This window comes from Rhineura floridana, chromosome 3 (genome assembly GCF_030035675.1).
Source record: "Rhineura floridana isolate rRhiFlo1 chromosome 3, rRhiFlo1.hap2, whole genome shotgun sequence".
NCBI lineage: Eukaryota > Metazoa > Chordata > Lepidosauria > Squamata > Rhineuridae > Rhineura > Rhineura floridana.
This window is the reverse complement of record NC_084482.1, coordinates 20,365,396-20,392,910: the sequence shown is the minus strand read 5'-3', so window position 1 is coordinate 20,392,910 and position 27,515 is coordinate 20,365,396. Positions and strand designations below refer to the sequence as shown.

The 27,515-nt window shown below is 41.5% G+C and overlaps 1 protein-coding gene across 1 annotated transcript; it reads left to right on the top strand.

Annotated features, from left to right (window-relative positions):
* Positions 1-185: 185 nt before the first annotated feature.
* Positions 186-20,132, top strand: PTGES3 (prostaglandin E synthase 3). Its single transcript, XM_061614859.1, has 8 exons — positions 186-493; positions 14,179-14,292; positions 14,402-14,471; positions 15,441-15,539; positions 16,745-16,834; positions 17,017-17,079; positions 17,719-17,743; positions 18,964-20,132. Coding segments are annotated over exons 1-8 (483 nt in total). The 5' UTR covers positions 186-491; the 3' UTR covers positions 18,984-20,132.
* Positions 20,133-27,515: the final 7,383 nt, after the last annotated feature.

Sequence of the window (27,515 nt, the reverse complement as noted above, 5' to 3'; positions counted from 1 at the left end):
TGGAGGTGGAGAGTAAAAAGGTTCTAGAGAGAACGTGCGCGAAAAAGAACGCTGCGCACGCGCATTGGGAAGAAGTGTTTAAAAGCGCATGCGCAGCAGCCAAAGATGCTTTGGCTCTGACTATGCGCGCCGTTGAGGAAGGCGAAGCGGCAAGTGTGGCGGTGAGTGATGCGCATGCGTCGTTCCAGCGTCTGGCTAGAGAGAGGCTAGTGGAAGGAAGGGGGGGGTGGGCATTTTGCTGCGTCACGAGCCGCTTGGAAGCCGCCGTTGCTGGAGAAGAAGCGAGAGGGAGAGCGCGCGCGCGTGGTGCTTTGTGGGTAACAGGCCTGAGCCTTTGAGCTTGAGAAGGAGTCCCTGCCTCCGCCGCCTGCTCCTCACCTTTGCTAAGAGCCCTCCCGTCCCGCCTTCGTTTTTCCTGCCCGAGTCCTTCGGAGAGACGGAGAAAGGGAAGAGAACACGAGGAGCCGCTGCCGCCGACAACGCCGTTCGCCATGTGAGTGAGTGAGGCGGGGTGGGCTGGGCCATGAAGGGGCGAGATGGGTTTGGATAAGATTTGAGCCTGGGCAGCCGGAACACAATCGGCGCTAAACCAATTCCATCCCCTCCCCCTTCCTCACTCCTTAGTCACTGTAGGCGAAGATTGCCCGTCCCGGGGGGTGAGAGAACAGAGAAAATACGGCGTCTCTCTCCCCATGATGGTATTTAAGGAAGGAGTGGGGGGAGAAATCGGCCCTAAACGTGGTGCTTAACTTGTGCCAGGGCTCAGCGTATATTTTTCAGTGGCCCACAGAATCTTAGAAAGAAAGAAGTGAGAAAAGCGCCCCTGAGCAGGTACAGAGTGCACTTCCTTCGCCACTGAGTGGCTGCTGAGAGGCTCGGCACCACCACCATCACAGTTTGGGTATTATGCAGAAAAGCTTCTCAAATCAAGAGTGCCATTTCCAGACAGACTTGAACGATAATATTAATACATATTGCCTTTTAGAAATTAATGGGCGCCTGATGGGCCCTGCGTTAGGGAGTTAAAAGTGCTGGGAAGGTGGGAAAATTGGTTGTGTAGCATCCGGAGTTTCAGAACTGAACCATGTGCTAAGCAATACCGGGAGGAAAATGGATGCTTGCCTAGGTTGGGGGTGAACCCAGAAATTGACTTTCATTTTAGGAAGAGCTCTGAAGTGGCTTTCTTTAGGGATTCAGGGTGGGGGCAAGCCTAGGAGAGGGAAGGGCATAAAGGGAGTCAAACAGGAAGATTTGAGAGGGAAAGAAGCACATAATGTGAGATCAGGAGCTGAATATAACAGGCCTAGTTCTTTATGGGATCAAGTTGGAAGGTTGTGACGTGTTAATCTTGTACATTTAAGAATATAATACCCAATTTGGGTGCCTGGGTCATAGGCTCACTGAGAAATAAGCATAGGAAGAGTGCAGGCAGGGCTTAGGAATGGAAGTAAAGATGGGCTAAGTAATGGGCCTGTAACATGCTAAGGGAGTCATTTCACTTGAGGAATAGTGAAAATGAAAAGTTTGTGAGCAGACCTACTTACACTTGGCAACAGTTCCATGTAACCCTTTAAAGGCAGAGAGAGAGAGCGCAAACCACATGGGTAAGGGCCAGAAGCCTTTTTGTGGGCAATAACATGCTGCATTATAATTTGAAAAAATGAGAGTATATGGAGGACAATTTATAGTGTTAATTACCTTAGAATAACTTTGAATCCTCTGTGTTTTGGGCCTTCTGTCTTCCTTTAGCCCTCGAAGATGGGAGCATATCTAGTCTAGACTTCTGGTCCTGTCAGGTGTCTAAAGGAGAGCAAAAGGCTTGCACTTGTAGTCTCCCCTAACATCTTTTGGCAATAACAATTTTAATTTTGTTAAGGTGAAGTTGTCATAAGCACCTGTAATTGCTACTCAGGCTTACTAATGCTCATTTTCCTACAAATGGAGGGTACTGTTGACCTTCCTAGGTGCTCTCCAGCTTAGAATATATCTTTTTTTTCCCCCAAAGTCGTGGAGTGACAAAGTTTGTTCCAGTTTTGAGTGCGGCCTCCCATTGTGCATAGAAAAGATGTGAGGAAAAAATTCCAGGAAAAGAAATGATTTTTGAGGCAGGTGGATGATGGAAGGGGACAAACAAAAGGGTTGAAAAACACTATTCTAGGCAAAATCATTTTTAAATTAAAGGTGAAGAAATTGGCTAAACATATTGCCTGAAAGCTGTTAATAAAATAAAAATCTGTTTGCTATGGAAAAATGTGTGCACATAACTTCATCAGTCTTGAAATGGCAAAAGATGAATTGAGTAACTGAGACATTTTGTCTTGAGTGAAGATTTTTAAGTAGTCTAGAAGAAAAAGAGGATCTATTGACCAAATGACAATGCCTTGCTAACAGTGACTTACTTCACAGGTAATGACAAACCAGAAATTAAACCTTTATGCCTAAACCCTACACCGCCCTTTCCCCAAATTTTCCCGGGTTTGGTCAAGCCATAGTTTTCCCACTTTATTGGTATATCAAATAAACAGCCCCTCTAAAGATAAGTTAACCTCTCCCATAGTTGATGCTGATTGAAATCTCCTACTTATGAATGACTTTTATGTGGATCCAGAGTCCTTAACTGAAAGCAAATGAAATCATTAGCTGCTGCCACATAGTGCTGTCAAGAATACTTGTGCTGAGCAGCAATCTGAAAATGGAATGCTCTTCTGGCTTGTATGTACTTGTCACTTTAAATATACTGGTTATCTGTCCACAAAATAGTCCCCGAAGATAGCTGCTTAAACACTCTAGAAATACACAGAAAGGAAGATGGCCTGGAGTGCCCTAACATTCATCCAGTTTGGTACATGCAGTGGCTTTGCATTTCTCTCCACCCACCCCTCAGTCTTGCCTGTGCATCTTCTCCATATCTTTTGTGGCCTGCCATTACATTTTAATTGGTATTAACAACTATTAGTGTCAGCTGGAATTGCCTTGGAATCATGGCTTGAAGTGGCTTTGCAAGCCATGGTTTGAGAAAATCCTAGTTAGTTCTTACTCTGATTCTAAGCTAACACAAACTATGGTTATACCAAACCATGGTTTGGAAACTGAGAAATGGTATCTGAATTGAACCATGGACTTGAACTTGTGGTATTCTAGTAGATCTGTATAATATATTCTCTGGTAGGATCAGAATAGACATAAGTAGTTAAATCAAAATGAAATTATTTATTATTTGATTTATATTCTGCCCTTCCAGTAGGAGCCCATAAATGGTTATCCCATGTAAACTGAATGACAGTTATGGCAGGTGAGAATTTGTATATACAAAAAAGGTACTTCCATCACACTATAGTGTGACCAAGAATCTGAACATACGGCAGCAAGGGGCAGATATAAGTGTGCTCTTAAGTTCTAAAGAACAAAACTAACTGGCAGAGGCTAAAGGGCCTATAGGGAAGAGGGGAATTGCTTTGCCCTTTCCAATAAACAAGTAGGGGGATTTCCCATTGCAGTGTTGTCCTTGAGTAAAACCATTTTACTCTCTCCTATATGTGAATAGCTGCCATTTCCTCCATGGAAAAAAATGAAAGCAATACATTTGGTCATTCTGGTGTGGGGGAAATCCTGTCTCCGCTCCTGATAGTGGATAGCTCAATATCCACAAATTGGGACCACATGGGGAGAGATGCAGCTGGTCTGTATGTAGAGCTCATCCATGCTTTGTGTCCCACAAAGAGCCCTTACTATAGAGAAGAGACTGACTATGCCCCTTGCCCATCATCATTGATATTTTGCTAGCTTTAATACAATCCTGATTTGCCATTATCTTTATGGATGAGCTGATGAACTCTTCTACATGAAAGTAGCTCATCTGGGTTTGAAACTTCAAGCTCTGAAGTATTGCTGAGATGCTTCTTGTGAAGGAAGTACTCTTCTACAACAGAAAAAAATTCTCCACAAACCCTGATTTACCAATACTACACTGTCACCCTTTGCTACTTGAAGGCAACAAGCATTCCTAGCAATTTCAAGAGCAGAAACAGTCAGTGCAACAAGGTAGTGGAATAGGCAGTTTTAAGTACAGCAAGGGCTGAAATGCGGCTTCAGCACTTGCCAACAGAAGCATGTCCTGGTAAGGATATGTTAAAATGATACAGTACAGGCTTTGGGGGAAAGAACAATGAGGCTACCATGTGGACCCATAATACTCAGTGTATTATTGTGATGTGACTAAGTGCAAGTGCGGTATGGCAAGATTATGTTTATGCATGAATGTAGGTTTTGTGGGGGGAAGTGCAAATTTAGTGAGACATGTTTGTGTGCATGTGTGAACTGAGATACAGTGTACATGGCAGTGTGGTTGGAGAACCTACGAACGTAGGAAATTGCCTTGTATTACATCAGACCATTGGTTCATCTATGTCAGTATTGTCTCAGTGATTAGCAATGGTTTTGCAGGATTTCATTCAGGGTATTAGTCCTGTTTAGACATGCCAGAAATTGAACCTGAGTTCTTTTGAACACAAAAAAGTATGTGTTCTACCACTGAGTAACAGCCCTTCCACTTGTAGCTGGAAATGTGTGCATCTAACATAGGATGTGTGGCTGCACCTGTAAAGAAGTGAGAGATGTGTGGATGTGAGGAAATGGGCTGGCTTTAAGGAGCAGGTGAGACTTTAGTAGCCATCCTGCTTAGCACATAGTCGGATGCAAACCAGCTGTCCACTCATCTGAGGTTTAATTTCAGATTATCACCTGTCTTCTGTAATTTGTTTTTATGAAAGCCTGCCTAAGCCTCTGTGGATAGAGCAAGTTATAATCACAATTGAATTGAACTTACCTTGCACCAAATTCAGTTTAATTTTCTGCTTTATCCCAAAGGTTCCAGGTTGGTACTGATGTAGTGTAACAAGAAGTATAAAAATAATGAAAATATTCCCCCAATGTGCTTAGCCCCACCAAATACATAAAGAAAGAGATGCAAAATTATTGTAAACCATGCTCAGTTTTGGCCTTTGTTGGATCTCAGTAGATATGAAGCAGATATGAAGAATGTTTCCCTTACTATTTTGACTGAAATATTAAAGTAAGGTCTTGAGGATGACAAAAGTTTGTAAAACGTTTTCTAAGATTTAGAGAGCATAAGCCAAAGGCATTGCTTTATAAATCTATGGATTTTGAGTCTGAATCAAAGAACAGCTCAGGACTGCCCATCAGTGGTGGTGCTATTGTAGAGATCTGTTCAATATCTGCAGTCAGCTAGAAGAGATAGCAATACTATTTGGCTGTTTAAGCAAACTTTGGGGAATTTGTTCAAATATATAGATATAGTAGATATAGTGAGCATAACGGAGACCTGGTGGAATGGAGAAAACCAGTGGGATACGGTTATCCCTGGATATAAACTATATCGGAAGGACAGGGAAGGACGTATTGGTGGCGGAGTCGCTCTATACGTGAAAGAAGGCATTGAATCCAGCAAGCTTGAAACCCCAAAAGAGGCAGACTCCTCCACAGAATCGTTGTGGGTGGTGATACCATGCCCCAGGAGGGACTTAATACTGGGAACGATCTATCGTCCCCCTGATCAACATGCTCAGGGAGACCTTGAGATGAGATATGAAATTGAGGAAGCATCCAAACTAGGAAATGTGGTAGTAATGGGTGACTTCAACTACCCGGACATAGACTGGCTGCATATGTGTTCCAGTCATGACAAAGAAGCAAAGTTTCTAGATATTCTAAATGACTATGCCCTAGACCAGTTGGTCATGCAACCGACCAGAGGGACGGCAACCCTGGACTTAATCCTCAGTGGGGACCGGGACCTGGTGCAAGATGTAAGTGTTGTTGAACCGATTGGGAGCAGTGACCACAGTGCTATTAAATTAAACATACATGTAACTGGCCAATTGCCAAGAAAATCCAACACGGTCACATTTGACTTCAAAAGAGGAAACGTCACAAAAATGAGGGGATTGGTAAAAAGAAAGCTGAAAAACAAAGTCCAGAGGGTCACATCACTCGAAAATGCTTGGAAGTTGTTTAAAAACACTATATTAGAAGCTCAACTGGAGTGCATACCGCAGATCAGAAAAGGTACCGCCAGGGCCAAGAAGATGCCAGCATGGTTAACGAGCAAAGTCAAGGAAGCTCTTAGAGGCAAAAAGTCTTCCTTCAAAAAATGGAAGTCTTGTCCGAATGAAGAAAATAAAAAAGAACACAAACTCTGGCAAAAGAAATGCAAGAAGACAATAAGGGATGCTAAAAAAGAATTTGAGGAGCACATTGCTAAGAACATAAAAACCAACAACAAAAAATTCTATAAATACATTCAAAGCAGGAGACCATCTAGGGAGACAATTGGACCCTTGGATGATAAGGGAGTCAAAGGTGTACTAAAGAACGATAAGGAGATTGCAGAGAAGCTAAATGAATTCTTTGCATCTGTCTTCACAGTGGAAGATATAGGGCAGATCCCTGAACCTGAACTAACATTTGCAGGAAGGGATTCTGAGGAACTGAGACAAATAGTGGTAACGAGAGAGGAAGTTCTAAGCTTAATGGACAATATAAAAACTGACAAATCACCGGGCCCGGATGGCATCCACCCGAGAGTTCTCAAAGAACTCAAAGGTGAAATTGCTGATCTGCTAACTAAATTATGTAACTTGTCCCTTGGGTCCTCCTCCGTGCCTGAGGACTGGAAAGTGGCAAATGTAACGCCAATCTTCAAAAAGGGATCCAGAGGGGATCCCGGAAATTACAGGCCAGTTAGCTTAACTTCTGTCACTGGAAAACTGGTAGAAAGTATTATTAAAGCTAGATTAACTAAGCACATAGAAGAACAAGCCTTGCTGAAGCAGAGCCAGCATGGCTTCTGCAAGGGAAAGTCCTGTCTCAGTAACCTATTAGAATTCTTTGAGAGTGTCAACAAGCATATAGATAGAGGTGATCCAGTGGACATAGTGTACTTAGACTTTCAAAAAGCGTTTGACAAGGTACCTCACCAAAGGCTTCTGAGGAAGCTTAGCAGTCATGGAATAAGGGGAGAGGTCCTCTTGTGGATAAGAAATTGGTTAAGAAGCAGAAAGCAGAGAGTAGGAATAAACGGACAGTTCTCCCAATGGAGGGCTGTAGAAAGTGGAGTCCCTCAAGGATCGGTATTGGGACCTGTACTTTTCAACTTGTTCATTAATGACCTAGAATTAGGAGTGAGCAGTGAAGTGGCCAAGTTTGCTGACGACACTAAATTGTTCAGGGTTGTTAAAACAAAAAGGGATTGCGAAGAGCTCCAAAAAGACCTCTCCAAACTGAGTGAATGGGCAGAAAAATGGCAAATGCAATTCAATATAAACAAGTGTAAAATTATGCATATTGGAGCAAAAAATCTGAATTTCACATATACGCTCATGGGGTCTGAACTGGCGGTGACCGACCAGGAGAGAGACCTCGGGGTTGTGGTGGACAGCACGATGAAAATGTCGACCCAGTGTGCGGCAGCTGTGAAAAAGGCAAATTCCATGCTAGCGATAATTAGGAAAGGTATTGAAAATAAAACAGCCGATATCATAATGCCGTTGTATAAATCTATGGTGCGGCCACATTTGGAATACTGTGTACAGTTCTGGTCGCCTCATCTCAAAAAGGATATTATAGAGTTGGAAAAGGTTCAGAAGAGGGCAACCAGAATGATCAAGGGGATGGAGCGACTCCCTTACGAGGAAAGGTTGCAGCATTTGGGGCTTTTTAATTTAGAGAAAAGGCGGGTCAGAGGAGACATGATAGAAGTGTATAAAATTATGCATGGCATTGAGAAAGTGGATAGAGAAAAGTTCTTCTCCCTCTCTCATAATACTAGAACTCGTGGACATTCAAAGAAGCTGAATGTTGGAAGATTCAGGACAGACAAAAGGAAGTACTTCTTTACTCAGCGCATAGTTAAACTATGGAATTTGCTCCCACAAGATGCAGTAATGGCCACCAGCTTGGACGGCTTTAAAAGAAGATTAGACAAATTCATGAAGGACAGGGCTATCAATGGCTACTAGCCATGATGGCTGTGCTGTGCCACCCTAGTCAGAGGCAGCATGCTTCTGAAAACCAGTTGCCGGAAGCCTCAGGAGGGGAGAGTGTTCTTGCACTCGGGTCCTGCTTGCGGGCTTCCCCCAGGCACCTGGTTGGCCACTGTGAGAACAGGATGCTGGACTAGATGGGCCACTGGCCTGATCCAGCAGGCTCTTCTTATGTTCTTATGTTAAATACCAGACTGAATGTAACCCTTAGATGTAACAAGCCCTTGAGTAAGTTAGTATTTTAAAACTCCTTTGAATCTTTATGATTAGTACCCAGATATGAATGCATTAGAAAACTGAAATAATAGTTGCATCCTTAGCTCTGTAGTTGACCTGGTGCTCTTTTTGATTTGAAACTTCCAGACCTCTTCTTCAGAACACACTGCAGCAAACCGTTCTAAATAGGAGGCACTTGGAAGATGAATGAGAGCCCTCCCAGTAGAATAAAATAAAAAGCTGTCTTTTAATCATAGCATTTGGGCTAGCTGGCATTCACAGATTTAATGAAAAGTCATTCAAAGAGGAAGTTGAGGTGCAAGAATATTTGTTGCTTTTGGATAGTTCACTGTTTGATTGCAGCAGCTAACCTGTCATGCTGACTCTGTTTATGTCAAGACCACGGCAACAAACGTTGACTGTTCTGTGGCCTCAACACACACTGTTCTGTTCATCAGAACTTATTAATATGTTACAAATTTGAAATTATACGTTTCTGCTTCCTATTCAAAATATGTGGTAGTGCACAGTATCCTGGTTCCTACAAACTCAAGATCCCACATGAGCACTTTGGAAGTGGGGTCTGCCGTTCTCAGGGTTCCGTCCAATGAAGCCATTGCACAAGCAGAATATCTTTTGCTTCCACAGTGAGATGCTTCTTCCTCGGGCACACACCCCTCCAAATCTGCTCTGGGTTTCCCCCCAACCTTCTGCAGCAGATTGGGGGAGGACAGAGGGAGGGGAAGTGCCATTGGGTGAATGGCAGTCATTTTGCTCAAGCAATGACTGTTGGATTCAACCCTATGTCTAAAAACTCTTTTATTGAAGCCCCTCTTATGAAAACTGGTATCCTTATAGTAGCAGCCTTTTTTAAAGAATGTTGCCTGTATGCAAATGGCAGCAGCAGCATGAACATGGAGGAGCCAATTCTTGCAAGGAGCAGCTTTTCGTGAGTTCTGTCATGCTGTAAGTCCTCAAGCATTCTCGCATCATAAGAGCCTAAGTTTCTATAATTTAAGCATATGATCACACATATTTTTCTTGATTAGGAAGTTCCAGGTATGACTGACAAAATTAACAAATACTAAAATATATCTGACTGGAATAAGATTAATAATATTAGAAAGACAGTGTGCGGCACCTGTGAAAAAGGCAAATTCACACACACACACACACACACACACACACACACAAGAACTTGGGGGCATCCCATGAAGATGAGTGCTGGAAGATTCAGGACAGATAAAAGAAAGTATGCCTTCACAGTGCATAGTTAAGCTATAGAACCTGCTCCCAGAGGAGGCAGTGATAGCCACCAATGTGGATAACTTTAAGAGAGGATTAGACAAATTAATAATGGAGGATAGTGGTATCAAAGGCTACTAACCATGATGGCTGTGCTCTGCCTCCACAGTCGCAGGCAGTATGCTTCTGTATATCATTTGCTAGAAACTGCAGGGGGCAGAGTGCTCTTGTGCTCAGGAGGGCTGTGGAGTCGGTACGCCAAACCTTCGACTCCGACTCCTCTATTTTTCTGCTGTCCGACTCTGACTCCTCCCAGAATTGTTTCCAACTCCACAGCCCTGGAAAGGGCTGTAAATGTCTTTTTAAATTGGAAGCTCTCATAGGAGCATTTTTATCGCTGCCTGAATATGCGCTGATCTTGGCATCACAGCATTTGTCTTCATCTGGATCCTGTGTCATACACTGACACACAAAATGTTTTCCATCTTGAGTTATGGTGAAATGCTCAACTGCAGCTGACTTCATGGGAAGCTTCTTTGACATTTTGAATTTATATATTAAAAAAATTGTCAATCAAAAACTATTTTCAAGTTGGAGTCGGTACATTGCTTCCGACTCCACCCAAAATTGCTTATGACTCTGACTCCGACTCCACAGCCCTGGTGCTCAGGCACTGGCATGATCCAGCAGGCTCTTATGTTGATGCTTCCTTAAATTCTGAGATTATGGGAACGATGAACTAGATGCCTGAATCCCAACAGTAAAAACTGCTAATATTCCTGAATGCATACAGTCTTATGCTTATCAGTGTTTCATTATGAGATGACAGTTCATGCTTTCTATTTCATTTTTTTCTTGGATAACATTTTCTTTAGCTGTTCTGCTTAAACAAATGGGACTAGCACTGTTGACAGAATAAAAATAGCTAAAATTATTCACATTCTAATTTGTTAACCAGTTTGAAGCAGAATTATTGAAGCAGAATATTATGCTTTCACGCCCAGCACAGGGCCTTCTGATTAAACTCCCAGGGGTCATCATTGCTGTGCTCCACTGCAGGGTACAGGCCTCACCCATGAGTGAGGAGAAGCTCATATGAGGACAGTGCACTTTAGTATTATACAGCCACGAGAGTGGCTATATACTATAGCCAGCATGGGTTTTTCGCATTCTGCAATGTTAAATTGAAAATACCCCCCATGCCATTCTGATGCTTCCCTTAAGCTCGTTTCAGAAAAAAACCTTACAAAACTTATAGTCCTCAACTCAGAAACGCTTACTTAACAACCCTCTAAATTTGCAGGGTGATGCAGACAACAGTCAGAGAGAATCGAGAGTTCAAAGTGTAAGAAGAGAGAGGGAAAATAGACCCCTTTTGGACTTTTTTCTAGCAGAGTTCTCATAAGTGTTGAAATTAATTAAAAATCAGCTGTGTTCACTGAGTACCTATAATGCTATTACTGAACTTGCGCCATACTCTGACCTTCATCTTCTGCAGTTTAAAGTTTAAAAAATGCCTAGCTGATTTTTAATTAATTTAAGAAATTTTACCTTGAACTCAGTGATAATGTCGGGCATGCTCAGTACCAGCTGCTGGGCTTGGCTAATCGGGCCACACCCACGCCAGACCTTTATTTCACTTTAGACAGTCTTGGCTTCCCCCCAAAGAATCCTGAGAAGTGTAGTTTGTGAAGGGTACTCAGAGGAGACTCCTATACCCCTGACAAAGCTCCAGTGGCCAGAGTGGTTTACTGGGGATTGTAACTCTGTGAGGGGAACAGGGACTCGCCTAGCAACTCTCAGCACCCTTCACCAACTACACTTCCCAGGATTTTTGGGAGGACGCCATGACTGTCTAAAGTGAAATAAAGGTCTGGTTTGGATGCGGCCAGGGCAGCTTTGGTTTAAATTTGGGTGGGAGGCTACATATGCCTGCTGTGATGAAAAGCAATTATACTGTTCACAATGTTTTCCTTTTGGAAAGAAAAGGGGCTTCCTCTCTGCCCAGTGCCCATTCTTCCTTCTCCTCCCTCCTTCTTGACCCTTCCCTCACCCTTCCTTTGCCTCTCCCTCCCTATCCCCATCCCCTTCTAATGCCCTCCCCCTCCCTCCCATGGTCAGTTTTACCTATCATAAGCATGATTGCGTGGGAGTAAATCCCATTGAACTCAGTAAGCATGCAAATGATCAGACCTGCCTTTCACTCTCCTCTCCCTTCCTCCTCCTCTTCCTTCTTCCTCTTCCTCTGCCCACTCCCTCCCTCCCTCCTCCCCCCCAGTCAGTTTTACCTATCCTAAGCATGATTGTATGGGGTAAATCCCACTGAACTCAATAAACATGCAAATGATCAAACCTGCCCTCCCCTTCCTGCCTGCTCCCATCCCCCTCCTCCCCCCTGCACTTCCCCCTCCCCATCCCCAGTGGTCAGTTTCACCTATCCTAATTAGGATTGCAGGGAAGTAAATCCCACTGAACTCAATAAGCATGCAAATGATCAATCCATTCTCAGCAAACATGCACAGCATCCCATTTCTTACCTCCTGGATTAAAAAGCAGACACTAGTAGGCAAAAAACCTTGCGGTTTAAGAATGTACCTATAGCCCATAGATATTTCTATCAAACTTTAAAAAGCAGGGAAATTGGGCAGATATAGTGAATGCACCAGGGGAGCAGGAGACCTGACCTCCTCTGTGAGATATTGTACTGCCCTACAAATTTGTCAAAATGCAAATACAATTTGAGTTAGTCTTTCACAGTCTAATCCACTTCCTGTGTAGCTTGGAAGAATTTGGTAACGTGCCTCTGAGTATATGGTGAGTGGTGGCAATACCTGCAATCAGCCCAAAAAACAGAAAGAAGACATGTGCTGGTCTTGTTTTAGCTGGGAAGAAGCAACAATATTAAAACAGTTGATATAGTTCAGATAGTCATTTTAAATATGTTTGACTTCGCAATTTTAGTGAAGTTTCCTATAGGAAATCATTTTCTTTTGCTTCAGTTTCTGTGAATATGTGAAGTACAGCAACACTTTGCAACACTAAAAAAAAGCTCCAAAAACAATTGTGGAATAATGGCACTGACTGTTCTGCAGAATAGTTTCCATAATTTTCTAGGTTAGATTCTTTGTAGAAACAGTAGAACACAGGAAAGAAGCAAAGTAAGAAGAACACCAACAAACATACAAAAATGTAATTCTCCATCTTTGGAGATGGCGGGTGTTGCCACCACTCACCGTATGTTCAGAGGCACGTTAACAAATTCTTCAAAGCTACAAAGGAAGTGGATTGGACTGTGAAAGACCAACCCAAATTGTGTTTGCATTTTTACAAATTTGTGGGGCAGTACAATATCTCAGAGAGGAGGTCAGGTCTCCTGCTCCCCTGGTGCATTCACTAGAGCTGCCCAATTTCCATGCTTTTTAAAGTTTGATAGAAATATCTGTTGGCTATAGGTATGTTTTTTGCCTATCAGTGAAGAGTTTCATGATGGCTACTTAACTATCTACTTAGCACAGGTACAAAATTGTAATCACGTGTGGCAAAAGTGGTGGCTAAAGAAGTGTACTAGGAAATTAGGAACAGTTCTCCTTTGGTATTGACTGCTGTAATGCAAATCCTTAACAGAAAATTCAGGCCATAATATATTGCCTTTTCTGGAAAACTTGGTTGTGAACATGTTGGTTGATTGCTGCTGTATTTCTGAAACAAACGGTTCAGCAGCAGTTCACAAACATTTGGGTTCAGCTCCTGTTTGAATTTATCATTTCTAATTTGGTTCCTGTTCAGAAGTTCAAAAATCGAGTACTGCTCAAAAATTCTGATCAAATAAACCAAGCGTTATATTGACCTGCCTGTGACAGAACTTGCTGCCCTGAGCTCCTGCTGGGAGGAAGGGCGGAATATAAATAAAAGAATACATAAACTTCTCTTTAGGCTTCGGGGGGTTTTGGGTGACATTCTTTGATGCAGCAGCGGTTGTTCATTTCAGCTTTTCTGTTTAAACATCTACCTTTTCTTCATTTGAACGTGCTAATCTTGGACCTCCCTCCCTATTTGTGAGCATTTCACAAAGACAACAGGCACCATCTTTATGGTGCTGTTTCTGTCTTGTGTGTGATTATGCAGCTATGCTTTGATCATATAATAGAATTTAAAATGGTGTGCAAATTGCTTAGCTGTCATATTGGGAAAATGTGTTGAAATTAAAGTTACCTACAAAATAAATGTTCCCATCCAGTCAAACATCTTGCTTGCAGTGAAATCTTGTTCATGCCTACTCAAAAATAAGTCCCATTGAGTTCAGTGAGACATTTTCCTATCAAGTGAGGATAGAATTGCAGCCTTGGTTGCTAATCATAAGACAAATGGTCATTGGGAACTATCGAAAATTCCTAGGCACAAGCTGGTGGGGCGATGGGAAACTCCCTGGACACTTTTGAGACAAGTAGCTGTCTGGCTAGATTTTCCGAGTTCTGTGAATACTGTTGCAATCTTGCTTTGCTGTATATAAAGAAACATGTAGCAAAGTAGTCTAGTAGGAAAAGCTGCTAATGGTTATAAGAGCACCATTAGTACTTGATCTGTGTCACTTATTGCTTTTATGTCAAGCAGAGTGCTGCTTACCTTTTTTAAATTAATACTCCAATGATCTTTCTAGGCAGCCTGCTTCTGCGAAATGGTATGATCGAAGGGACTACGTCTTTATTGAATTTTGTGTTGAAGACAGTAAAGATGTTAATGTAAATTTTGAGAAATCCAAACTTACGTTCAGGTAAGCAAAATATCTGAAAGTTGACCATGAACAGAAATTTTGCTTCAACTCAGTCTTGTTCTCTCAAGACATTATTAAGAATAAATGTTTGTTTTTTATGTTCCTACAGTTGTCTTGGAGGAAATGATAACTTCAAGCATTTAAATGAAATTGATCTTTATAATTCAATTGATCCAAATGTAAGTTGCCTCATTGTTCTACAGCATGCTTAATTTTAGCATGTAAAAAACCATACTAGGCTATATACCTATAATTCTTGTTACCACTTAATGTGCAGTTTGATCATATTGAAGTGGTTAATAGATTGTACTGAATGCTCTGCATGTGACCTCCTGGGAAAGCTAAATACGATGTAATGCTTGATTGGGTTTGTACCCAGTAGTCAAGGTTTTGTACATAAGTGTAATTATAAACTTCTAAAAAATGGTAATTACTATTAGGGAATAGAGTACACAGATGTTTCTGTACATAGTTGCCAAATTTCTGTTGCTGTTAGTTTCAAGGCACTTAATTGAGAAGCCTATATCATTACACCTTCAGTGTTTTCCCCACACCACTGTTCCTAAATCCTTTTGGACAAAACTGCAGTGGAAGCAGGATTGCAAAGCTCACAATACCAGCAGATTTTATAACCAGTTTGACTTTGACATTATGCTTAGATTATTGAGGTAGGGGTTCTTGACAAATGTTGGGTGGCCAACTCTAGGCAGATTGAGTACTAACATATTGGATGAAAAGTTCATATAAGAAGCAGCAGTTAGTAACAGGGCTTAGTAGATAAATGTCACTGTAGTAACTACAGGGTCCTCCTGTATGCAAATGAAATCTAGTTCTCATAAACAAGGCAACAACCCTGTTTCTCATTTGTACAATTTCAGGCTACAGGTAGGGACCCATGTGACTGAATGCTCCATATTCTCCCAAAATACTTGCATGGAAGATATTCCATGCATCAAGAAAACTGGGATGTTGGCAAGAAGCCTAGTGCAAGGTTTTGAGGGGATTTTTTTGTATGGAGGAACATTCAGTCATATGTGCACTCATTGGTGCCTGAAGTGGTACAGCCTAGGAGCAAGTTCACCTCACCTGCCTTTTGAAGGAACTAGGCTATGTTTACTATGTTAAAGGTACTATATTCTTCTTTTCAGGAATCCAAACATAAAAGAACAGACAGATCTGTCTTATGTTGTTTACGAAAAGGGGAATCTGGCCAATCATGGCCACGGTTAACAAAAGAGAGGGCAAAGGTAACCCTTTATTCATGTATTCATGATAGTTGTCTAACCTCTGTGTTAGTGATTCTCAGATTTTTGAATAAGCTCCTGTTAGAAACATACTCTGCTTTCTGGGCACTATCTACCTGTTCTGCATACTTGCAGAGATTTTCACAGGCTGCCACAATGCACACTGAGGGCTGCTTTGTGTACATTCTGTGGATTTGTGACACTTATCTAATACTTGTATTAGAAGAGAACATCTCTGAGCCTCTTTCTCTCTCTGCATCTCCCAAAACAATGCACACAGAGGGTGGTGTCCAACAAACTTGTTCATCAGTGCAATGATTTCTGCTTGCGCAACAGAACATTACCCCTCCTCTCCCTGCATGCACCCTTCCCAAAACTGCTCCAGAGGGTTCATCCAAGAACAGATTTAAGTGGTGCATGGGGGGAGTGGGGAGTTCCATTGTGCTAGCAGTAATCCTTGCACAAATGAAACGAGTTAGTTGGATGCTGCCCAGAAACATAAAAAGTATAGCAGTAGACTTCCTGACTGCTTTTTCTTAAATCATGTTGGAATGAAGGTCAGTAAGGGAGCTGTTGCCTCCACAAATCCAGTGTGGATCAGTGAGGATATTCTGCTGAGTGACTGCAGCCCACCCAGTTCCTAGCTGATGATGAAGGCTCCAGTTCTGTGCTTAGACTCCCTGAAACTTTGTGCCCCTGCTCTAGAGTCTGAAAACCAAGCCTATAAATAAATAACAAAATTAAATGCTCTCTATTTTGTACAGATACAATTATCGCTTCTCCAAGTAGAGTGATAACTTCTCAAAAGGTTTTCAGTAAGCTTCCCTTAGTATAGAATACTCTTGAGGGTAGAAGAGAATGAGAAGAATGTGTTATTTCAGTTGAGGGCTTATAAGTTTTCCATATTCTTTATTAAAATGGAAATGCACTGCCTTCAAGTCGATTCCGACTTATGGTGACCCTATGAATAGGGTTTTCATGGTAAGCGGTATTCAGAGGGGGTTTAACATTGCCTCCCTCTGAGGCTGAGAGGCAGTGACTGGCCAAAGGTCACACAGTGAGCTTCATGGCTGTATGGGGATTCGAACCCTGGTCTCCCAGGTCAGAGTCCAACACCTTAACCACTACACCACACTGGCTGTCATTCTTTATTAACCCCCCCTCAAAAATATGCCTCACTTGCATGTAACCTTTTTTCATATCTGCAGCTGAATTGGCTCAGTGTTGACTTTAACAACTGGAAAGACTGGGAAGATGATTCTGATGAAGATATGTCCAATTTTGATCGCTTTTCTGAAGTAAGTGGAATATTCTACAGTTGATGACAATTTTACATAAATTATTAGGCATTGATCTTGTCTTTGCTGAGTTTTGATGGTTGACATGAAAAGGAGCCCAAATAACTATTTTTAGTTGCTTGAGTTCAAAACAAAACAAACATGACAAAGACCTCCACTGAATATTCCCTTTTGTAATTTAGATGATGAACAACATGGGAGGCGATGAAGATGTAGATTTGCCAGAAGTAGATGGAGCAGATGATGTGAGTAGCTTCCCTATAATAGGCACTGGACTCTTAGTGTCCTGGTTGAGGTTGATGTAAAAATTGACATTTGTATAATATCATTACAGTAGGGCCCCGCTTTTTGGCGTTCTGCTAATACAGCAGCTAAAATTAGAGTAAGGCCCCACTCATACGGCGCTTGTTCCACTTTTACAGTGTTTTTTTGGGTGTCGGGCACCATTTTATTGAAGGAGTTCCGCTTTTCAGCGGGTTTTGCTTTTAGGCGGGGGTCTGGAACGTAACCCGCCGTATGAGTGGGGCCCTACTGTATTTGGAAACTGTATTTTTCTATTTTTCTAACTTGTATATCCCTGTATCTAAACTCTACTTACTTTATATTTCATCTGGGAGGAGAGAACTGTGCTTAAAACATGATACTTTGAACACAGTTGCATAAATTCTTAGGCCCAGATGCTCTTTGTGTCAACATATGGCATATGTTTAACTCCATATCAAACTAAATGTAACTCCTGCTTTCAGGACAAAGACTCCAGATTTGTGGTTACTTTTCTATAGAGATCTACACAAAGGGATTTTTCAGGTTTTGTTCTATGACTGCAAACCTAGCCTGCTTTTGGAGCTGGCCTTTCTTGCTAACCTGCTGTCCTTCTGTTCTAGGATTCACCAGACAGCGATGATGAAAGTAAGTTGTCTATGCTTTATTCTGCATTTATTTGCCATACACATCCAGAAGAGTTAGGCAAAATTCTTGGCACTTCTCATAAATGTTTTACTAAGTTATGCCTCCCATACCTCACTAACATTTGCATGACAAGCAGAGATTACCAAGGGCCTACTAACCTGCTATGCTACTTGGATGGTGTAGAAGAATTTTCCCCTCAAGGTAACAAACTTTTCCTTGGGGAAAACTTTCTTTGCACTTGCATCACCATCACAAGGGGAATAGGGACAAGAAGCTCTTGACTGATGGCAGGGCATAGATTCACCTGTTGTGTTACCTACACACTTTGTCAGGAATGAAGCTGGTCGCGTTAGATCCTGTATTAGGAATGGGGTGGCTGATTCTGCACACTTATAAAGCCTGAATGACTGGGCACATGGGTGAAGTGGCAAATAACTTGCTTCCAGATTTCTAGTGTCAAGATGGTAGAGAACTTGTAAACCAAAAATTAGGAGTTGACCACTGCAATCTCATTTTGCTGCACACTATTGTGAACGCATGATCCTTGCTTCATTCTTACCCTGCAATTACAGCTTTGATGGGTTTCTTGTATAGACTGTAGTCCTAAGGTTATGTTTACCAGGAGTACCTTCAGAATTTGCCTCAGAGAGACATAAGACAATAAGGTTTCAGAATTAGCCAGAATTGTAATCTTTGCCTGTAACATAATTAAGGACCTATAAACATTAGCCTGGCTGGTTAGACAGCCTCTGTTTGGGTTCACTACAAACTCTTTTCCTTCCTCCCCTTCCCACCAATCCTTTGGCATGTGGAGGAGACACATTTTTCACTTGCACTGTGATAGAGAAAATGTAAAACATTGGGAAATGTACTGGTTAGTTTATCCAAGCAGTGTGTTCAGGGGTGGGGATATGTGTTAAACGCATACTTCTCACCAGGTATAGTAGTCCATTAACGTAACACATCTTTGGAGGTGGGCTGTTCTTGAATATGGTTAAGGTCCCATCCCCCCCCTTTTACAATAACATTTAGCGGAGACTTCCCCAACTTGTATTCTTCAGTGTTTTTGGACTACAGCTCATCCCTGACATGGTAGCTAGGACTGATGGGAGCTGTAGTTCAAAACAACTGGAGGACACCAGATGTTGGTGAAAGCTGCTTATGTACATTAGTTCTAGCACTGTACAGTATTCAATATGTTTTGTTTTAATTTTTTTCAGAAATGCCAGACCTGGAGTAAGGAAAACTGATGTCTTTTGTGGTTTAGGGAAAGAACTTCATCACAACATTTCATAATTGAGATAAGAATTCCTGAGTTGATAGCTCTAAAGGCAGAAAATGCATCCTTTAACTCATCTTCAACCTGATTTAAGCAGCTTCATTGATTATTGGTGCGTACCATTGTCAGGGCAGTCTTAAGCTACGTGAGGCAATAATGTTATGCATGAAAGGTTTTCCAAACTTCCAAAACAACCACAAACATAAACAATTGAGGTATAGGCAATCGATACAAAACAGTTGCAATAAAAGGGTTTACAACGCCTCTTTGCCTCATAAGATACTACAATGGGAAAATTCTCAATTTACATGAAGTGGTAAACATGTACTTTCCCCCTCACATTGTGGACTGCAGATAACTTTAACGTTTCAGATTTTATGCCTGGAACATAACTGGCTGAAGCAATGTTTTAATTGGCTTTCAAAATTTAAACTGGTAACATGCTGTACCTCTAGGGGTGCCTTCAGGGTATGTTCCACTAATGTTTAATGCTCTTCACTTTGTTGTATTTAATCACTAGTTAGTGTTCAAGATATCCTAGCTAAAACTAGCAACCCCTTTAAAACTTAAAATAGGTGAAGCCTGTACATTTGGTTGTTTGATCCTTAAAGCTCTTGCATCTCTTAATATGGAGGGGTAAGGGCCTGTACGTTGTTGCTTGTCAATCTGTACATTTAGACCAAATTGTATTTGCACTGTTGGTATGAAAGCGAGTGACAAAATGTTAATACACTATTGGATCTTCTTTTGGGTTTTTTTTTTTGACCAGCTTCTGATAAGCCTAAAAACCTCAATTTGTGTTCAAAGCAGTGGGGATTTTTTAATGTCTACATTATTTCTAATAAACTGTTGAAGATTCCATGGCTGTCAACTGTCTGGCTGGCTGTAACTTCATGTATTCTTACTGTTTGTTGGAATGGAATACTTAATTTCTAGTTGGAATGATAGGATGGGATTATTTCATCTGTTTGAAGGAGGAAAATTGTAATATTCCCAAGCAAGCATTTAAAAAATAAAATAGGATCTGTAAGTTGTGGGTGCACTGACAACAATTTAAAAAAATGTTGTGATTTGACTAAAATAAAAGCAAGTTTTGTCCTCCTTTAAAAACGGTGAGCTTTTGCATTTGACACTTGGTTTCTGCAATACTTTAAAAAAACCTTCTCAAGCTAAGTACGTGTGAGTGGGGTGGAATGTTTAGAGTTCACAGGAAAAGTCTTTTCATAGTACTCTAATACTGAAAAAAGTAGCATTTTCTTAAGGTGCACTTCAGTACTCCCAAGAACTTTTCACATGTACCTCCAGAGGCACACATTTGCATGCTACGTTTGGCTTTTGCAGTCAGGATCCTCAGTTTAATTGTAGCCCTTACATATGTATTTTTATGAATGCCAAATTAAGGAATTTGGAAACTAAGTTATTTAGAGGCTGTCTTCCCAACTAGATTTTTCCCTTTAATAGTGAAAGCTAGGCATGGAATGCTGTTAGACTTCATGCTCATTTCCAACTTAGCAGCTGTCTTCAAACCCTTAATGACCTAGGTTAAGTGTTAAAAAAACTGTTAAGAGACTGTTGCTTTGAGGTTGCAAATAGACATGAGGTGATTACTGGCTCATAAAAGATAAACAAGGTTTATGCCCTGAGAATGAAAGGTCAGTTCTTGTCTGCAGTCCCAGGGCAGAATGGACTCCACCAATGAGCCAACCTTGCTGAATTGCTTGCTAGAGGTACACTTCAGTTTTTAAAGGCCATCTTAGGAGTCTTATACCAAAATCAAGTCCCATCAAAAGCAGGAGTAGAACAGGGAGAGTGCCTACCTCAGTAAATCTGAATCGCTTCTTGGATTCAGAAGCATCTGATGAAGTTGATGTTGGCTTTGATATGCTGGGTGACCAACTTGCATCTGATGTGTCTCCACTTATGACAGTTCCTGAAAGACTGAAAGCTTTGTATAGAAAGTTTGGGACGGAAGGAAGGGCAGGGAGGAAGACAAAGAGCAAAATTAGAGGCTGAAGGAAGGACTGGGACAGACGGGGGTGCAGAGAAGTGAGCTTAAGGAGTAAGTTAGTAAGGTTGCAGAGAAGGAATTAAGGAGCTACTAGGAAAAGTTTAAATTTTAATAGGCTTTTCTGTGGTTAATACAGCGTTGTTCACCTTGAGTTTCTATAACTAAACGAGATTTGTTTACCCCTGGTAGAGTCAGTCCATGGGCTAACCTGCAGCACACAGAGCACGACCAGCAGCAACATGAGGCACACAAGAGCTGCGGACTGGATTATGTCAGGTCTGCACTCCTCCTTTTGTGCTTTGAAACGGCCTGTTGTGGAAGGAGACAAAACTACACCAAGACACTTTGGTGGGCTTGGATCTGCATATGTTGCACCAAAGCTAGAAGGCATCATCTCACACTTCAAACTTAGTATGCAGCATGCTTGCCAAAAAGGGTAGCTGTTGCAGCCCTTTAAGAGGTTGAATTTAAGAACACAAGTATATTGAGGCCAGGAGCCTTGAAAGTTTAGCCAGATGCCATAGTGTGCTTTCCAGCTAGGATATTGCCTCTTGCTTCCTAGCATCTAATCAATAATAATACTATCTGAACCTAGGCAGTGCCCTTTTCAGGCAGATTATAGCCTTAACTTCCAAATGTTATAAACCACTTTCTAGCCTTCTATGCTAGAAAGTGAATTCCATTATTGAACTGTACACAGGCTTGTATCATGTTCTGAAGTCATGGAATCTGATCTGGCAAAACAATTTTAGCACCCTGGGAATTTCTGCCATGTGAAAGGCATGGGTGGGGAACCTTTTTCAGCTGCATTGCCTTCTGGGGAACCTTCCCAGAGTATCATTCTAGTGGGGCCAGAGACAACTTACACACTTCTTTGCACATCGATGTGTCTATACAATTCTGTCTTCTCCTCCCCCAGTCTTCTGCTGCTCATCTTCCTTAGCTCCGCCTTGCATGGTAATTAATTTTTTTAAAATGCTGCCATTGGCACCAGTGCAAAATTTTTCAAAAAGCCTAATCCCTATATATAAGGTATGGGGGGGCATGTAGTGTGCAGGGAGGAGGGGGTTAACTTTTTTCATCCCTCCATGAAAATCCCTCACCTACCCACCCACTTGCAGCAATTAGGCTTTTTAAAAGCTTTCACTGATACCAACAGGAGCATTTTCAAAGTAATTGCTGTGTGAAGTGCTGGAGCTGAGGAGGGGAAACAAGATAAGTAAAACCTCATGTTGGAAGCCAAATTAACCGAGTATACAAAACAAACAGATCTGGATACCTTGTGACTTTTTAAAAGGGAAGGTACACCTTGATCCTAGAATCTCTGGGGAAATATTTCATCTTTAAGCCGTTCTATAATGGCGAGAGAATGTTAGTGTACACTGAGAAAAAATACTTTGGATTTGCTATCCTGGCAGCTAACTCATATTTTGAGTAGATGCCTACTTAATCAAAATCTGCACTAGGCATTGGACAGGTGGCTGTTGCTATTATGTGCCTTCAAGTCGATTACGATTTATGGCAACCCTATGAATCAGTGACCTCCGAGAGCATCTGCCATGAACCACCCTGTTCAGATCTTGTAAATTCAGGTCTGTGGCTTCCTCTATGGAATCAATCCATCTCTTGTTTGGCCTTCCTCTTTTTCTACTCCCTTCTGTTTTTTGCAGCATTACTGTCTTTTCTAGTGAATCTTCTCATTATGTGTCCAAAGTATGATAATCTCAGTTTCATCATTTTAGCTTCTAGTGGCAGTTCTGGTTTAATTTGTTCTAACACCCAATTATTTGTCTTTTTTGCAGTCCACGGCATGCACAAAGCTCTCCTCCAACACCTCATTTCAAATGAGTGGCTTTTTCTCTTAGCCGCTTTTTTCACTGTCCAACTTTCACATCCATACATAGAAATCGGGAATATCATGGTCTGGATGATCCTGACTTTAGTGTTCAGTGATACATCTTTGCATTTGAGGACCTTTTCTAGTTCTCTCATAGCTGCCCTCCCCAGTCCTAGCCTTCTTCTGATTTCTTGACTATTGTCTCCATTTTGGTTAATGACTATGCCGAGGTATTGATAATCCTTGACAAGTTCAACGTCCTCATTGTCAACTGTAAAGTTACATAAATCTTCTGTTGTCATTACTTTAGTCTTTTTGACGTTCAGCTGTAGTCCTGCTTTTGTGCTTTCCTCTTTAACTTTCATCAGCATTCGTTTCAAATCATTACTGGTTTCTGCTAATAGTATGGTATCATCTGCATATTTGAAATTAATTATACTTCTCCCTCCAATTTTCACACCTCCTTCATCTTGGTCCAGTCCTGCTTTCCGTATGATATGTTCTGTGTACAGATTAAACAAATAGGGTGATAAAATACACCCGTCTCACACCCTTTCCGATTGGGAACCAGTCGGTTTCTCCATATTCTGTCCTTACAGTAACCTCTTGTCCAGAGTATAGGTTGCACATCAGGACAATCAGATGCCATGGCACCTCCATTTCTTTTAAAGCATTCCATAGTTTTTCGTGATCTACACAGTCAAAGACTTTGCTGTAATCGATAAAGCACAGGGTGATCTTCTGAAATTCCTTACTCCGTTCCATTATCCAACGTATTTTTACGATATGATCTCTGGTGCCTCTTCCCTTTCTAAATCCAGCTTGGATGTCTTTCTTGCTCCATATATGGTAAGAGCCTTTGTTGTAGAATCTTGAGCATTACTTTACGTGCATGGGATATTAAGGCAATACTTCGATAATTACTGCATTCCCTGGGATCCCCTTTCTTTGGAATTGGGATATATATTGAATGCTTCCAGTCTGTGGGCCATTGTTTAGTTCCCCATATTTCTTGACACATTTTTGTCAAAATTTGGACTGATTCAGTCTCAGTAGCTTGTAGCAACTCTATTGGTATGCCATCTGTTCCTGGTGATTTGTTTCTTCCAAGTATTTTAAGAGCAGCTTTTACCTCACATTCTAAAATTTCTGGTTCTTCATCATATGGTTCCTCCGTGAATGAATCTGTCATCCTGTCATCTCTTTTATAGAGTTCTTCAGTGTATTGCTTCCATCTTCCTTTTATTTCATCTCAGTCAGTCAGTGTGTTCCCCTGTTGATTATTCAGCCTCCCTACTCTTGGATAAATTTCCCTTTAATTTCTCTAATCTTTTGGAATAGGGCTCTTGTTCTTCCCTTTTTGTTGTCCTCCTCTTGCAAGGATCCTCGCAAATCGCCTTAGAAGATTACCTCAGAAGACATCCTCCCTGAATCCCAAAATGGTTTCTGCCCTTCCAGGGAGACCGCAGACATGATCTTCACTGCACTACAGCTTCAAGAAAAATGCAGGGAGCAAAACCGACCTCTGTATATGGCGTTTATTGATCTGACTAAGGCCTTCGACACTGTAAATTGAACTGCTCTCTGGACCACCCTTCTGAAAATTGGATGCCCTGATAAATTTGTGAATATTTTGCGACTTCTCCATGACAACATGACGGCAACAATTTTGGACAACGGTGGCTCAAAGTGATCCATTCAAAGTGGGATCAGGCATCAAACAGGGATGTGTCATTGCTCCGACCTTATTTGCTATTTTCATTGCTATGATTCTACACCTTGTTAAGGGGAAATTTCCCACTAGTGTGGAAATCACATATCGAACAGATAGAAAGCTTTTTAAACTCAGTAGGCTGAAAGCAAAAAGTAAGGTAATTACAACCTCTGTTGTAGAGCTTCAATATGCCGATGATAATGTAATCTCTGCACATTCAGAGGAAAATCTTCAAAGTATCCTAAATGTGTTTGCAGAAGCATATGAAAAGCTTGGCCTCTCACTTAACATCAAAAAAACCAAAGTGCTTCATCAGCAGGTGCAAACCAATCCCTCTGTAGCACCTTCAATCCAGCTTAATGGTGCGACACTGGAGAATGTTGATCACTTCCCCTATCTCAGCAGCCATCTCTCTGTAAAAGCTGACATCGACGACGCTGAAATTCAGCATCGTCTGAGCTCTGTGAGTGCTGCATTCTCCCAAATGTGAAGTGTAGAGTGTTTGAGGATTGGGATATTCACAGGGAGACCAAAATGCTTATTTACAAAGCCATTGTACTACTGACCTTACTGTATGCCTGTGAAACATGGAGCATTTGTAAACGCCATTCCCAACTTCTTGAAAGATTCCACCAACGCTGCCTCCGGAAAATTCTGCAAATTACTTGGGAAGATAGGCAAACTAACGTTAGCATAGAGCTTCGGCTGTGGGGCGGTATACAAATGCAATTAAATAAATAAATAAATATTTGAAGAAGCAAAGACCACCAGTGTTAAAACAATGATCCTCCAACATCAACTTCACTGGACCAGCCATGTTGTTCGAATGCCTGATCACCGTCTTCCAAAGCAGCTACTTTACTCCCAACTTAAGGATGGAAAACGGAATATCGGTGGACAGCAAAAGAGGTTTAAAGATGTTCTTAAAGCGAATCTAAAAAAAATGTAACGTGCATCAAGAACTGGGAAGCCTTGGCCCATGAGCTTCCCAATTGGAGGTCGGCCATTATCAAAGGAGCTATGAACTTTGAAGAAGCATAAGTACAGGGCAAAAGGGACAAACGAACTAAGTGGAAGGCACGTCAAGCAAATCCTCATCGTGACCATATTCCATCTGGAAACCTATGTCCTCACTGTGGGAGGCTGTGTGGATCCAGAATTGGCCTCCACAGTCACTTACGGACCCACTGTTAAAGACCTTATGTGGAAAACAATCTTACTCAGCCACAAGTGATCGCCAATGAATGAAAATGTCCTTTTCTATTTCTGTACAATAACTATTGTAACAGTTTTCTTTGTCTCTACGTACTAGTCGCTGTATTGTTGCATTTAAGGTTCTGAGCGTGTTTCTGTCTCCTTTTGCTTTTGCTTTCCTTCTCTCTTTAACCATTTTAAGAGTTTTTTCAGTCACCCATTGAGGTCTTTCTCTCTTTTTAACTAGAGGTATTGTCTTTTTGCATTCTTCCCTGATTATGTCTCTGACTTCAGTCCATAGTTCTTCTGGTTCTCTGTCAACTAAGTTTAAAGCCTCAAATCTGTTCCTTATTTGATCTTTATATTCTTCTGGGATGTAATTTAAATTGTATTTTGGCATTATGATTGCTTTGTTCTTCTTTAGCTTTACTCTGATTTTTGATACAACCAGGTCATGATCTGTACCGCAATCTGCTCCTGGTCTTGTTTTTGCAGAAAGTATGGAACTTCTCCATCTTCTGTTTCCAATTATATAATCAATTTGATTCCTATATTGACCATCTGGTGATGTCCACATGTACAGTCATCTTTTAGGTTGCTCAAAAATAGTGTTTGCAAGGAACATATTATTGGCTTCACAGAATTCAATAAGTCTCCTGCTTCATTTCTGTCTCCCAGGCCCCATTTCCCCACAATTCCTAGTTCTTCTCTGTTCCCTACTTTTGCATTCCAGTCCCCCATGATTATCAGCACATCTTGTTTTGGTGTGTGATCAATTTCCTCTTGTACTTCTGCATAAAATCTCTCCAATTCTTCTTCTCCTGCGTTTGATGTTGGAGCGTAGACTTGGATGATGGTTATGTTAATAGGTTTCCCATTTAATCTCATTGATATCACTCGCTCAGACCTTGAGTTGTAGCTCCTAATTGCTTTTGCTACATCACTTCTCACTATTAAAGCAACCCCATTTCTTCTTGGTTTCTCATTTCCTGCATAAAATATTTTATAGTTGCCTGATTGAAAATGTCCCATTCCTGTCCATTTTAATTCACTCACCCCAAGTATTGTAATGTTGTTACATTCCATTTCTTGCTTGACAATTTCTAACTTTCCCTGGTTCATGCTTCTCACATTCCATGTTCCTATTGTGTGTGTCGTACAACTCCGGACTCTCCTTTCGCCTCTGTGCGCATCAGCCTCTGGGCTTCCTTTCGGCTTTGACCCAGCTGCGTCATTAGTCACAGCGCTATTCGTACTTGTCCTTTGTTCTTTCCCAGTATTTCGGTGAGTGCCTTCTGACCCGAGGGTCTCATCCCCCAGCACTATCTTGTGTTGCATTTTGGATACTCTGTTCATAGGGTTTTCGTGGTAAGAGATAATCAGAGGTGCTTTACCATTGCCTTCCTCTGAGTTTGGATGCATCCTAGTCTGGTGTCTCAGCTTTGACCCTTCCACCTTGGGTGCCCCTGCTAGGAGTCTAGCCTCTTGGTCTAGACTCCTGACAGCATTGCTCTCAGCTTCTTCAACACTCTCAAACTCCCTCACCACATTAAGGTGTGCATCCTAAAGGGGGGACAAATGGTTAAAGCAGGGAAAATAAAGTATAATTTGTTATGCTTACAGAAAGCCCTTTAGCATACAGAGGGCATGAACTGATTTCAGTTCTGACACAGTTAAGAATTTGGCTACAAGTTAGACAGATGTCTCATCCACGTGTAACACCAACCCAACCCAAATTGG